This window comes from Panthera pardus, unplaced genomic scaffold (genome assembly GCF_024362965.1).
Source record: "Panthera pardus isolate Hobbes unplaced genomic scaffold, ASM2436296v1 HiC_scaffold_12, whole genome shotgun sequence".
Classification (NCBI taxonomy): Eukaryota; Metazoa; Chordata; class Mammalia; order Carnivora; family Felidae; genus Panthera; species Panthera pardus.
Window position 1 is genome coordinate 19,015,754 of NW_026526677.1, and position 12,432 is coordinate 19,028,185.

Here is a 12,432-nt window from a genome sequence, read left to right on the forward strand (position 1 = left end):
AATGTCCCATACTGGGGACTCATTACAAGGGATTAACCCACGTTAACTCTAGATACAGCTCTTCAACCAATGCCCGAAGAGGAAACGGACCATTCCATCTATCCTGACCCCTGGAAAAAGCCGTGCAATGATTGTTCATCATCACGTATTTATGGAAAATGTCCAATATACTTAAGTTATTTTTATATGGCTTATCTTTGGTAACTTCAATATTTTCAGTAAGTCTGTTATAATTATACTATAAGCAATAATATCCAGTTCATTAAACTTCTTAACTAACTACCGGGTATCAATTTAGTCCCCAGCAAATGTATAAAAAAGTAGTTCTATCGTTTTAGAGTTTGGGATATTTTGTTTTACTGCTCGTTTGGCCTTTATAACTAATTACTCTCCTCACAGGAGTTACATGAGCAATAAAAGAAACCAGTATTTTTTTATTGTTCGCTCAATGAAAATCATTAATCCTAGATCAACAGCCATATAATCTAACTTGCTACAAGAATTTCTTGCTTTTGCCTCAACCTCAAGTTGAATGGCTAAATACACTTGCAAAACTGCTCATGTCGAAAACTATTTGAAAAGGAAAAAGCTCTGCCAAAAGGGTGCAGAGCAATTAAATATATATATATATATATATATATATATCCATTGGATTTTGCTTCTTTCTACTAACCTCTTCCTAAATGCCTCAGTTAGAAGAGCAGGCAGATATAAAGTCCATCCTGAGGGCACATTCCACCCACCCCAGCTGCTCTGAAAATCAAGGCTGGAAAACTGAAAGGAGAAGGAGGGCAGGGATGCACTTTTTGAAATGCCTGGAAAAACATTCTGGTCGGGAGATGCCAGAGATTTTGAAGCTCCCCTCAAGCTGCTGGCCTTGTTCCAGGTAATGGTTTTTCCTTCCCCTCAGCTGTCTGCTGCGGGAGTTTTCCAGAAAAGAAAGAAAGGAAAAGTGGTAGGGAAGAGGGAGGAGCCACATCCAGTCCATTTCTCTGTAACGGAGAGGGTAAAAAGGGCCAAGCATTGCAGGCTGACATTTATAGAGGGCCTGGCGTTTCCATGAAGCACTCTGGGAGGATTACTGAGGGTTAGCAATCTGGTCTAAAAGGGGCAGCAAAGCAGACTGATGAAAGTCCCTTTAAATTTGATAACTGATGCCGTGGGCACAGAGACAGCAAGCTGGCGCTGGCGAAGACATGCGAGCAGAGGCCTAGCCAGTGAGACGGCCTTTAGAAAACAAGTACATCGTAAACCTGGCTCCCCCTAGCCCTTCAGGGCTGCCCAACTGACTTGCTGAAGCCTGAAAGCACAAACTGCCAGCGGAACGGCATTTTCTAATCAAGGGATAAAAATAAAAGCCCTTGGAAAATCCTCTCTTGCCTAGCCCTCACCGCCCCAGCCTCCCTCAACTAAGAAAGTGATTCATCCGGCCAACGGCAGGGTTCTGGACCTGCAAAGGTTAATGATCTCACTAGTCTTTTACCTCCGAATAATGGTTGCACCACCCAATCCCTCCTGCCTGGCATTTTTCTTCAGTTTTAATATCAGAAGTTTCACACGCCTGCCTGAGCTCCTGGACTCGGCAGAAAGACCCATATAGCTGTCAGCAAACTGATAAGAACTTTAAAATGACTCCGCGGGGCCTCTTTATAAAGAAGAGCCAAAGAAGCCCATAAAGAAAGAGGGCAGGGGCCACGGAAACCAGCCGCTCACACTGTTTTAACGTGGCATTAAAATGAGCTGCAGATTTATGGCAGTGTTTTAGCCCCTGGCCCAAATCATCTGGGGGATGAAGCTCTCGTCCCCACTCTCCAGCGGGATTTTAAATCTGGGATGGAGCTGGCCAGAAAGGAATGGGGGAAGGGAGGCATGGGTAGCAGGAGGAGGAGAGGAAAAAGGAAGAAGCAGAGAGTACCAGGAAACTCATACAACAGAACTCAGCCTCTTTTCAGTGAGATGTGGACAACAGCTATTTCAAAAAGAGATCTGACCGGTCCTCTTACGTTCTCATAAAAATGCCCTTTATTTTTAGTCCTTACTCAGCAACTCAAGTCCTTCAACTGTTCACCCCCCACATGTCCATACTGACTTTTCTCTTTAAGTTCATTTCTTTTTTGATTTTTCAGTCAAAAAAATGAATAAAATCATCATTTGGCAGAAAACACATCTTAAGAGGGGAAAAAAGACTCACTGTAAAATTTTCTCTCACTAGAAAGGGGAAAAAAGTAATAGTTCTTTATCCAAATGTGCCAATGACTTTTTTTTTTAAGGCCAGCTAGAGAACCACTGATCTTAATCAGTCATTCTGATCTCAACAGAAAAACAGAGAGGTGAACCACCTTCCATGCCAAGATGTAGAAAGTATACCAGACCCACAGGAATAAATTCCGTTTCAAGTTTCCAAGCCCAGAAGCAAATGCATAATACATCCATGGTGGTAACTCACTGTGGTTCCTTAAGACCAAACTCCATACCAGAAGGCTCCTTCCGATATTCAAACACAAACCCAGGCAGGGTAACCCCAGATGACTGTCAGAGTGGAGCAGGCAGACCAGAACCCAGATGCTTTAATGACTTCATGTGATCAACACAACTGCTCTACAGTGTTATTAGCCCTAGGTCTGAGATAAGAAAAGGGAAGCTTTGAAAGTTAAGTAACTGGACCACAGTCACAAATTAGGATTTGTGGCACAGTTTAGGATTTGAATTCGGGTCTCTCCAACTCAAAAACCCCTGTGCTTTCCACTACCAACATTTTTCAAACTTTTTGGACTCGGACCCACACTAAGAAACAAATACATCTTATACTGCAACTTACTACTCATCTACATTTATAATTGAAATAGAGGTTTCTGGAACTACTTATCTTTACTGCGGAATATGCTGATATTTTCCTTTCTATTCTATTTCATTTAAAAAAAAATAAAATAAAATGCCAGTCATCACCCAATGAATTGACTGCATGATCTCCTAACAAATCAAGAGCCTCAGTCTGGAAAATACTGCAGTACCCAATGCCCAGCACCGCCCCCCCACCCCAAATCATCAGACCAGGAGTCAGGAGACCTGGGCTCCAGTCAGGCTCAACCCCGGCCCTGACAATTCATTCTCAAGACCACCTGAACTCAAGAGCCTGTCATTTATAAAATACAAGGAACAGGAACAGGGCACCTGAGTGGCTCAGTCGGTTGAGCATCCGACTTCAGCTCAGGTCACGATCTCACGGTTCGTGAGTTCAAGCCCCGCGTCGGGCTCTGGGCTGACGGCTCAGAGCCTGGAGCCTGCTTCGGATTCTGTGTCTCCCTCTCTCTCTGCCCCTCCCCCACTCATGCTCTGTCTCTCTCTGTCTCAAAAATAAATAAGCATTAAGAAAAAAAAAATTTAAGTACAAGGAACAGGTTGAGCCGTTTTGAAGGTCCCTTCCAGCTCTTTGATTCTGTTTCTCAGTCTCCTTAGTGAACACTGCTTTCCCCCTCCATCACTGATCTTTTCATTACTCTCCGCCTTGTCACTGACCTTCCCTGCCTTCTAATTCTCTGTAAAGTTCTTTGCCACTAGTATTCAAGGTCCCTGCTCGTTCTGCTCCATCTGCTGAGTCTTTCTCATAGAAGCCATCTCCAGACGGAGGTCAGTACCCTTCCAGAGCATCCGGTCTTCCTATCTGAGACTACCTGGTTGTGAGGATTCCCTTCACCTCTGATCCATTCCTGACTCTCCGTAGCACAACTGAGTGACAGCACTTCTGGCCTTTCAATGGGTATATTACCGACAGTACTCTCCCCAGCAACCTCAGGGCCTTTCTTAAAGGCAGGATCTGGGGGCGCCTGGGTGGCTCAGTCGGTTAAGCGTCCGACTTCGGCTCAGGTCACGATCTCACGGTCCGTGAGTTCGAGCCCCGCGTCGGGCTCTGTGCTGACAGCTCAGAGCCTGGAGCCTGTTTCAGATTCTGTGTCTCCCTCTCTCTCTGCCCCTCCCCCCTTCATGCTCTGTCTCTCCCTGTCTCAAAAATAAATGAAACGTTAAAAAAAAAAAAAAAATTGTTAAAGGCAGGATCTGTGCCGTGCCCTCTACTTAAAAAAAAAAAAAAAAAAAAAAATCCCCCTCAATTTGCCTATGCAGTATGTTGAGAGCAGGTGCTTAACACATATTTATTTGATTGGCTTGCATTACGAGATTAAAGACTAACTCTCCTACGTTCTGAGAACTTGTAGGTGGGCTGCTCTAGGAAAAGCCACCGAACGAATTAAAAGTGGCGCCGTAATAAGATAAGCAGGCATTTGCAGACGAGGTTCTGCACGTTCCTCGCTACCGTTTGCCCACGGACAAGGTTTGCCAGGGCTGCCAAGGAAAGCAGCTTTATGGTCTCTCCATCTGGACTGTGAGGATTTAAATCTCAGAAGCCACACAAAATAACTGCAAATCAGCGCAAACCTTAAAGACAGGAAAATTTATTTACAGGCCCTCGTGCACTATAAATTTGAGACAGTTCTATTAAAATGCTTTTCTTGGCTTCCCATCAGATACTTGGCAGAAGTCTTTTTCCAACAAGGTTCCTAATACTCAAGTGGGGGGGAAAGAAGTGAAACGCATAAAAATGCTCTTCCTTAAGAGTTCCAATTAAACGAGTCCTTATTTTATCCTGCTTTAAACAACATACATTAACCCATCTCCTTCACAGTGTGGATTTATGCATTCAGGAAAACTCAGACACAGAGAGTCCAGTGCTATTGAAAAGAAATTGTGAAATTCAAAATATCCCACAAAGCGATCATGCTCGGTCCTCAAGGCTCTCCCATGGGCCAAAGAGCCCAGCTTTGGGTCAGAACCATGGTCGTCTGTTTCACAGGAAGAACTCCAGGGTCAGGTCAATGTGTTTTGTTTAAGGGCAAGCAATCCAGCAGCTTTTTTTAGGGCAAGTACGAAAGCAGAGATTGGGAAACACAGCTTGGAGTGACTTGTTGGGGCCTGGGAGTGGGGGAGGAAAGGAGGCAGGGAATATCTGGCATTTTTTAAAAAGCTGTGAGAGTTCAGTTCATGTACATAAAAAATTTTCAATTTCACAGGTGGAGGGATAAAAATGACAGACATTACAATATTGATTCTGGAAATCAGAAGTGAAATATTTTCCATATTCTTCATAATATATTTCCAGGGAGGCATCCAGTCCTAAATGTCTCAAGCGACGACTTTTTTGAGAAGATGATCCAGTAAGCAGTCATCTTGAATTATTGGCAAGTTCGTCTGATTTTTTGCCTCAATCCAGGCCACACAGCTCTGCGATTTAAATAAAGTTGTGGGCAGCAAAAGAGTATGCTCCCTGTCTGTCCCTCACATGGTGTGCGGTCTTGGGAGGATTACTTTACATCTCTTTATTCTCAGTTTCCTCACGTTAAAACATTCAGATTACTTGTCTGACTGCCTATCTCACTACTCTGTTTAAACAGTTTGCTTTGTAAACGGTGGGGGAGTGAGGGGAAGTGGACTCGGACAGCTGTATAACTGTCAATGGACAGGACGGTCAAGCCACCCGCGCAGGGAACCTTCAGAGAACTGCACTGCCGAGGTTTCTAGACATTGGAGAGTTTACACCTTTAAGGAAATCACAAAACACTGTTTAAAAATAAAAACATTTTCATTTTCTTCATTTTTATTAAGTTTTTAATTTTTTTTAATGTTCATTTATTTCTTAGAGACAGAGGGTGAATGACGGAGAGGCAGAGAGAGAGGGAGACACAGAATCCAAAGCAGGCTCCAGGCTCTGAGCTGTCAGCCAGAGCCCGACACGGGGCTCGAACCCACAAACCACGAGATCATGACCTGAGCCAAAGTCAGACACTTAACTAACTACGCCACCCAAGCACCCCTAAATTTTTAATTTCAGTTCCAGTATAGTAAACATACAGTGTTATATTAGTTTCAGGTGTGCAATACAGTGATTCAACAATTCTACATTACTCAGTGCTCATCACGGTAAGTGCGCTCTTTGATCCCCATCACCTATTTCACCCCATCCCCCACCCACCTCCCCTCTGGTAACCATCAGTTTGTTCTCTGTATTTAAGAGTATTTAAGAGTCTGTAAAAACAAACATTCTAGACAGAAATCTTTATAAAGTATATTACATTAAGAGCCACTATTTAAAAATATATATATATATATATTTATATATATGCTAAACAAAATTTAAATCTTCACTTAAAGATTCGAGGGCATCACCAAGAATAGCAATTTCTGTATCTCCTCAATTTTAAGATACTGCATCAAGAACAGCTTTAGAGGAAAAAGCAAAAGTGATACTCAAACTGATGGTAGGTCTCATTTGGACGTCAGAAATCCAAAATATGAAAAGCAAACAAACACGTACTTCTATGAGTCAAGGAAGTCCGCCAGCTTGCCCCGACGCACCCAGGACACGGCAAAGCCTGCGGAGCTGTCTGTCGTCTATCCGTCTATCCAACGTACTGAGAGTCCTGCTGTTAAAACAGCTTTCCTGTCTTTGCTCTTCACACCAGACGGCAGATGCCCCATCTCACAGACCCTCCCTTGTAGCCTTCCGCCCTTCAAATTTGTGACTGCTAAGCTACTATGGCTATGGAAACCGGGTAAGTCACTGTGCTGAAATTACATGCAAGTAGGATAAAATACAAGCTTCGGTCTAGAGGCTGTCGTGTGGACAAAGTATGTGACCTCTGGTGTGCACACACATTTGGACTCTGTGTTCTTTTCTGCTTTTTCCTTAGTCATAGCCACACTGGCCACCTAACTATAGTCCTGGTCAGTGAGGGTGCCACAGGCCTGGGGTTTTATCTTCTTAAATGGAAGTGTTTTGTCTTTTTCCCAATCATCGAGTTATATCTTCAAGTACTCTTTAGCAGCACGAATATTCGCTATGCTTGGTAGGAAAATATGAAGGCAAAGTGAGACGGGTCTGTGTAACAGACTGAAAAGAAACTGGTATTTTAACTCACCCAAGCTTAAAGGCCAGGGAGAAAAGAAGATGCTGACTGTTTCTGCCACCTCAAAGGCTCCCAGTCAATCGAGTACAAAGAAGAGTTCAAAGGCAAAGCAGGCTCCTGACTTCCACCTCCTAGTGTGGCTGAGGTTAGAGGTCAGTGCTGGTGGAGCCACTGACCAATAAAAGAATGTTTGGAAACTCCACTCAACAGATAAACCAGGGATCCATTTACGCCTTCCTCCCTATCCACACAAACATTTCCAACTATACGGTCCCGTGTCTACCCAGCCTTCCAAGATCCTAGATTGCTTTCTTTTCCACTGTCATTCAAGGGACACTGCGGATATGAACGTTCCTTCTGACTACAGAAAAATATTCAGTTGCATACTTCTTCCTGCCTTCCAGTGTAGGGAAGGTGCTTGATAGGCCTCTCCATCTTTAGGGCCTACCTCAAATGCCACCTCCCCAATAAATCTGTCCCTGACTCCAGCCCATAACTTCTCCCTTCCATTTCAGACCCCTAATGTACTTTGGAAAATGTGCACTGTCTTCTCAACTTTCTTTGTGCTTATGTCCCTATAGCCCCAAGAGAACAAGCCTTTGTGAGTGGGGATCACAGATTTAGTATTATCTCCCACCATCTCCCGTTGAAAAAATAATAATTAGTGTTTCACTAAATTAACTAGTTAATTTAGCTCACAGGATGACAAAAGGCCAACTGATATGTTGGCTTGATCCTGTTATAACTCTTACCCTCTACTAACTGAAGGAGCTGGTTTTTAACTACTCTCTCTCTCACACACACACACATACACACACACACACACACACACACACACACACACACACAAACCTGTAAGCCCCTAGCTTGTACAATGCCACATATGCCAGCCCTCTTGTCATTTTTCAGGAGTACATAATGGAGGCAGAGGTGGTCCTTGTCTTCACAAACCTTAGCTTAACCCTTACTTCCTTTTGCTCTAGCATTGTACTTAACTTTATGGTTGCTTTGATATCATATCTACGGTCAGAAGGCAGATTCACTTTTCCTTGTCGGGCAAAATGTCTCTCCCTTGGTGTGTCCCAATGCCCAGGTCACGATGAGGGCTTTCGCCGCTGTGCCCACCAGTTACGCTGTAGCCTCCCTCATCCCGAGCTCTAAGCTACAAAACGTCACTGCGATATTTTTATCACCAAGATCCCATCCCCACAATGTTGGGGTCAGTTCAGAAACTTTAGCTCTGCTCCATCTACAGACAGCAAAAACCCTACACTCGGCACTATTTTTCCTCATCTGAAAGAACTAATCTCTAGAGACTGACTATGAGGACAAGGCCAGTGAGAAGCACCTTAGGATTTCTTGGAAACATTTCAATGGTCCCAAGGAAAAGGAGTCACTTAGAAGTGGATGGAGACCTCTGCTGGCTGCAACTGTCCATGCAGCTCCTCGAGCTTGTTTTCAACTGCTGAGCAAGAAATCAGACTTGCTCAGCCTCAGCTCATTCTGACCTATCAACCAGAGGCTCTAAGGAATCAACGGCTGAGGCAACAGGTTTTCCCCTAAAAGTTTATGCAACTTATCTTACAGAAAGATCTGAATCTGAACCCCCTAAAGAGAACTCACTAGGTATAAAAACTTTCCAGAACCAAGTATGTGCTATTTTTTCGCTACTTCTGCCAAGGTCAGGTTAAATCGATGGACAGTAAACAGAGGGCAAAATGACAAACATATTCTGCAAAGCGTCCTACAGAGCAAAGGCACTCTCTCTAATCTGGGATGAGATCATCACCACCAAAAGAACAGTGGTTCCCAATCAAAGCAATGTTGCCCCACATGGGACATTTGGCAATGTCCAGAGACATTTTTGGTTGTCACGACTTGGGAAAAGGGTGTGCTATTGGCCTCTAGTAGTTGAACCTGGTCCTCCTTTCTATCTATCTGGGAATTACTTAACCAGATAATCTCACTTCTAGTTGACATCAGTCCATCTAGAAAGCTGGGACTGGGAGAAGAAAAGAGGTCACTTTTAGAACACAGGATACTTAGGGAAAGGGGAGCAGGACTACACAGGGGAACGGCAGCAGAGTGCTTTAGAAAGTCTGAAAGCAGCAGAGAAGAAGGGCATCAGAAAGCAGAAGGAAGACCTGGAAAGGGAGGCAGGAAAGTGCCAAGACTGCCTTTCTGTCCAATTACACAAGGTGGGGCACTCACCACCCCAGGAGGTGACTGGTCCTCAGGCCTAGAGGTGAACAGCAGAAAAGAGACAGCCACGTGGTCATTAATGCCGTCAAGGACAGTGACATTCTTGCTAAGGACGAGAGGTTCACAGAGTTTTTAAACAGATGAATGGGACATGAGAGAGGATCCAGCCACCCCATCATCTCGTAAAGGAGGAAATGAAAGCCCAGGGAGCTCTGGTGACTTACCACTGTCATACAATTCATAGGGACAGAGCCAGGGCTCATACCCAAGTCTTCTGACTCCAAGTATATCTCTCTGAACCCAAATAACCTCAAAGTACCCTATTTTAAATGACCTCTATTCATTCCATCTCCATGGTTCTAGGAGTCTGAGCCTGGACTCAGAAATAACCCGCCGCGCTGGTCTCAGACGCGCGGTTCCCCAGCCAGGCTCTGCGGAACAACAGTGTTCTAGAAGCTGGCCGTAGGAGCTCTGCTCTGAAAACCAAATGATTCTCTTTCCCAACATGACGGTGCAGGGTGCCTACCTGGCCTTCTCCGACTGGAATCTTAAGATGGTACCTGATTTGGCAGATACTCAGCTGCGTTAAGGAATCAAGATGCCACAAAAGAAACACAAGGAGCTCAGACAAGAGGACTCTTCTGTGAAAAGGAATATTTTCTTCTACACAAGTTATAGCAACCAGAGATTTAGATGAAGAATCTAGAGATCCCTAGATGGATTTTCTAACTGACTAAACTCAGATGAGGTCAGTAGTTAAATAACAACCGAGAGGCCCAGAAACTTAAAATGGACATGAGCGGGCTGTGAAACTACTACGGGGAGGCTAAAATCAAGTTGTGATTTGTTTTCAAAGCAGAATGCCAGCGTGTTTTACAGATGAGGTTACTGAGGTCCACAGACGGCAAATCCCTGGCCAAGGGCAGAGCCGTGCGCACGCAGTGCAGGCAGTCCAAGGTCAGCGCCTACAGACTAATTACTGCATGATGCCGCCATCCCTTGGTCTAATGAAGAGGGGAGACTCGACACATCCACTAATTTTCACTGCCTCCTAAAACCCAAAAACGACAATTAAGACAAATTTTTAAAAGCAAAGGCATAATCGCTCCAAGATAAAGAAAATGAGAGACGAGATGACAGCAATAAAATGCGGAAGCTGAGGGGCAGAACGAGACAGGGTAGCTGACTCTGCAAACCCAAGGGAGCTGCTGAGAAAAATCAGCTGAGAAAAACCTGAGGTCAGCCACTGCGGAACCCCAGGTGGGGGCAAAGATGAGCCGAAAGCAGAAGGACAGACTGAACCTGTACTTACGAAGTGGTCAGAAGCCCAGACCCCGCCCCACCCCCCACTGGCAGGTGACCACCCTGCCGTCACCCAGACAGAGGCCTGACACCCATTCCCTGGACAAGGTCACGTGCAGGCTCTCTGCCCAGGGTGGGGGTGTCAAACCAAAAGCAGAGGGTACATGGAACAGGTGCAGACTTAACGCTGAATACCTCCAAACCTCTCTCCCACGCATCTCCTACAAAGATAGTTTTGACAAAAATAAAAACCTTAAAAATCCATTAAAAAGAAAAGAAACAGAAACAACAAGCACAGTAACAACTTGGGATAGTCTTTTTTCTTTTTTTTTTTTTTTTTTAACTCGCTTGACATTTCAGCCCAACTAAATTCCTTTCTGGAAAGAGAAAAGAAAGGGAAGCAGGGCCACCTGAGGCCCCCAGTGGCGTGATTCAGACTGTCGAGAGCAGCCCAGGGGAAGGACTATCAGAAGGTGGAAGAGAAACTGGAAAGTGAGGCAGGGGCACGGCACCCGCTCCAGGAGGCAGGGAGGGCCTCTCAGTGAGGAAGCCTCTGGGACCAGGAAGCTGGAACTGTAGGCCAGCTGACACGACAACATTCTCCTGGTCAACAGCTGCTCAGAAGCGTCACCTTGAAGCATCCCTGCTTCCAGGGCCGCCTTAGTCACTGTAAGTGGCACCTGCTGTGAACACAACCACCCAAAGGTTCAGCTTTGCGGGCTGAACACACTGCTATGCAAGACCCTGAAAACATGGCAGGCTTACCTCGGGAGAGTTTTCAAATCTCTGACAGTTACTGTTTCAACCCTCATTTGGTGGAACTCACCGGAGTCTGCTCTCCTCGCTTCAGTGTGGTCAGCCGACACGGTGGAGGCCACAAGCCCCGCTCACGCGTCAGCTGGGACGTGTACCCCAACCGTGCAGGCCGCCCTTTCGTGCCACCCACGTCACGTCCCCAGCAGGGCTGCCTGGCCTCTTACCTGCCGCTGCATTTCTTCAATCTGTCTTTGGGGGATGCTCTGCAAAATACTGTACGCTTCTGACATCTTTTCTTCTGGCACAACCACAGATGCTCTGGAGACAACGGCAAAACAGTTTACATACACACAGGCCTTCACACAAAGCACTTGCACGTGCATGTCCTGCTGAGCCCCTCCGAGCAGACACGAACACCCGCACCCTCCTTCACCCGCATTCCCTCCGGTGCGTGCTTCCTCCTCCCCCTCCTCCTCCTCCTCCTCCTCCTCCTCCCCCCTTCCTCAGCACAGTTCCCGCTTGCTGCCTGCTGCGTTTCCTCACCTCCCTCCGCCCCGCCCCCACCCATGTGCTCCAGCCACACTGGCGCCCTTTTGGTCATTTCAACAAACCATGCTCTACCCGCCACGGGGTCTGTGGCTGTGAACTCCCTCCTGCCTGGTATGCTCTCCCTTCTCATACTTGCCCACTCTGAACCAACGAGGACTTTTGGCCTTCAGCTACCTACTCAAATCCATTCGCTTAGTCCGCATGTATTTATGGAGTCCCCGTTACGTGCCAGGTCCTGGGATCACGACGGTGACCACGTAAGACAGAGAAGGCCAGGGCTGAGCACCACAAGAACACCTGTGGGAGAGCATTCCAGGCAAAAGGGCTAACGAGCCAGCGGCCCTGAGGAAGCAGCACGCTGGGAATGCTCTGGCACCAGAAAGGAAGTGAGGGTGGCTAGAGTACAGTAAAGAACATGGAGGAGACCAGGAGACAAATGTGGGGGGGGGGGGGAGGGGGAAGCTCAGCAAAGCCACGGGGCCTTGCAGGCCATTGTAAGGACTCGGCTTCTACTGAGAGAGAAAGCCATTAGAAGGAAGGGTTTAGGAGAGCTGGCATGATCTGATTAAGTTCCAACGGGGTCATTCTGCCTAAGGTGTCAGAAGAAACGGCAGAGAGCAGAACAGCTGGAGACCATCGCAAAATGCACAAGAGCCGGCAAAAGTGG

At 46.1% G+C, this 12,432-nt stretch overlaps 1 protein-coding gene across 3 annotated transcripts in view; it reads right to left on the bottom strand.

Moving 5' to 3' along the window:
• EXT2 (exostosin glycosyltransferase 2) overlaps window positions 1–12,432 on the bottom strand; it is a 144,351-nt gene that overhangs the window by 100,990 nt on the left and 30,929 nt on the right. For all 3 annotated transcript variants that reach the window (XM_053899817.1, XM_053899815.1, XM_053899816.1), the window contains exon 7: window positions 11,441–11,534. In XM_053899817.1, the coding sequence (XP_053755792.1) occupies window positions 11,441–11,534 (94 nt within the window). The remainder of the gene's footprint in view (window positions 1–11,440; window positions 11,535–12,432) is intronic.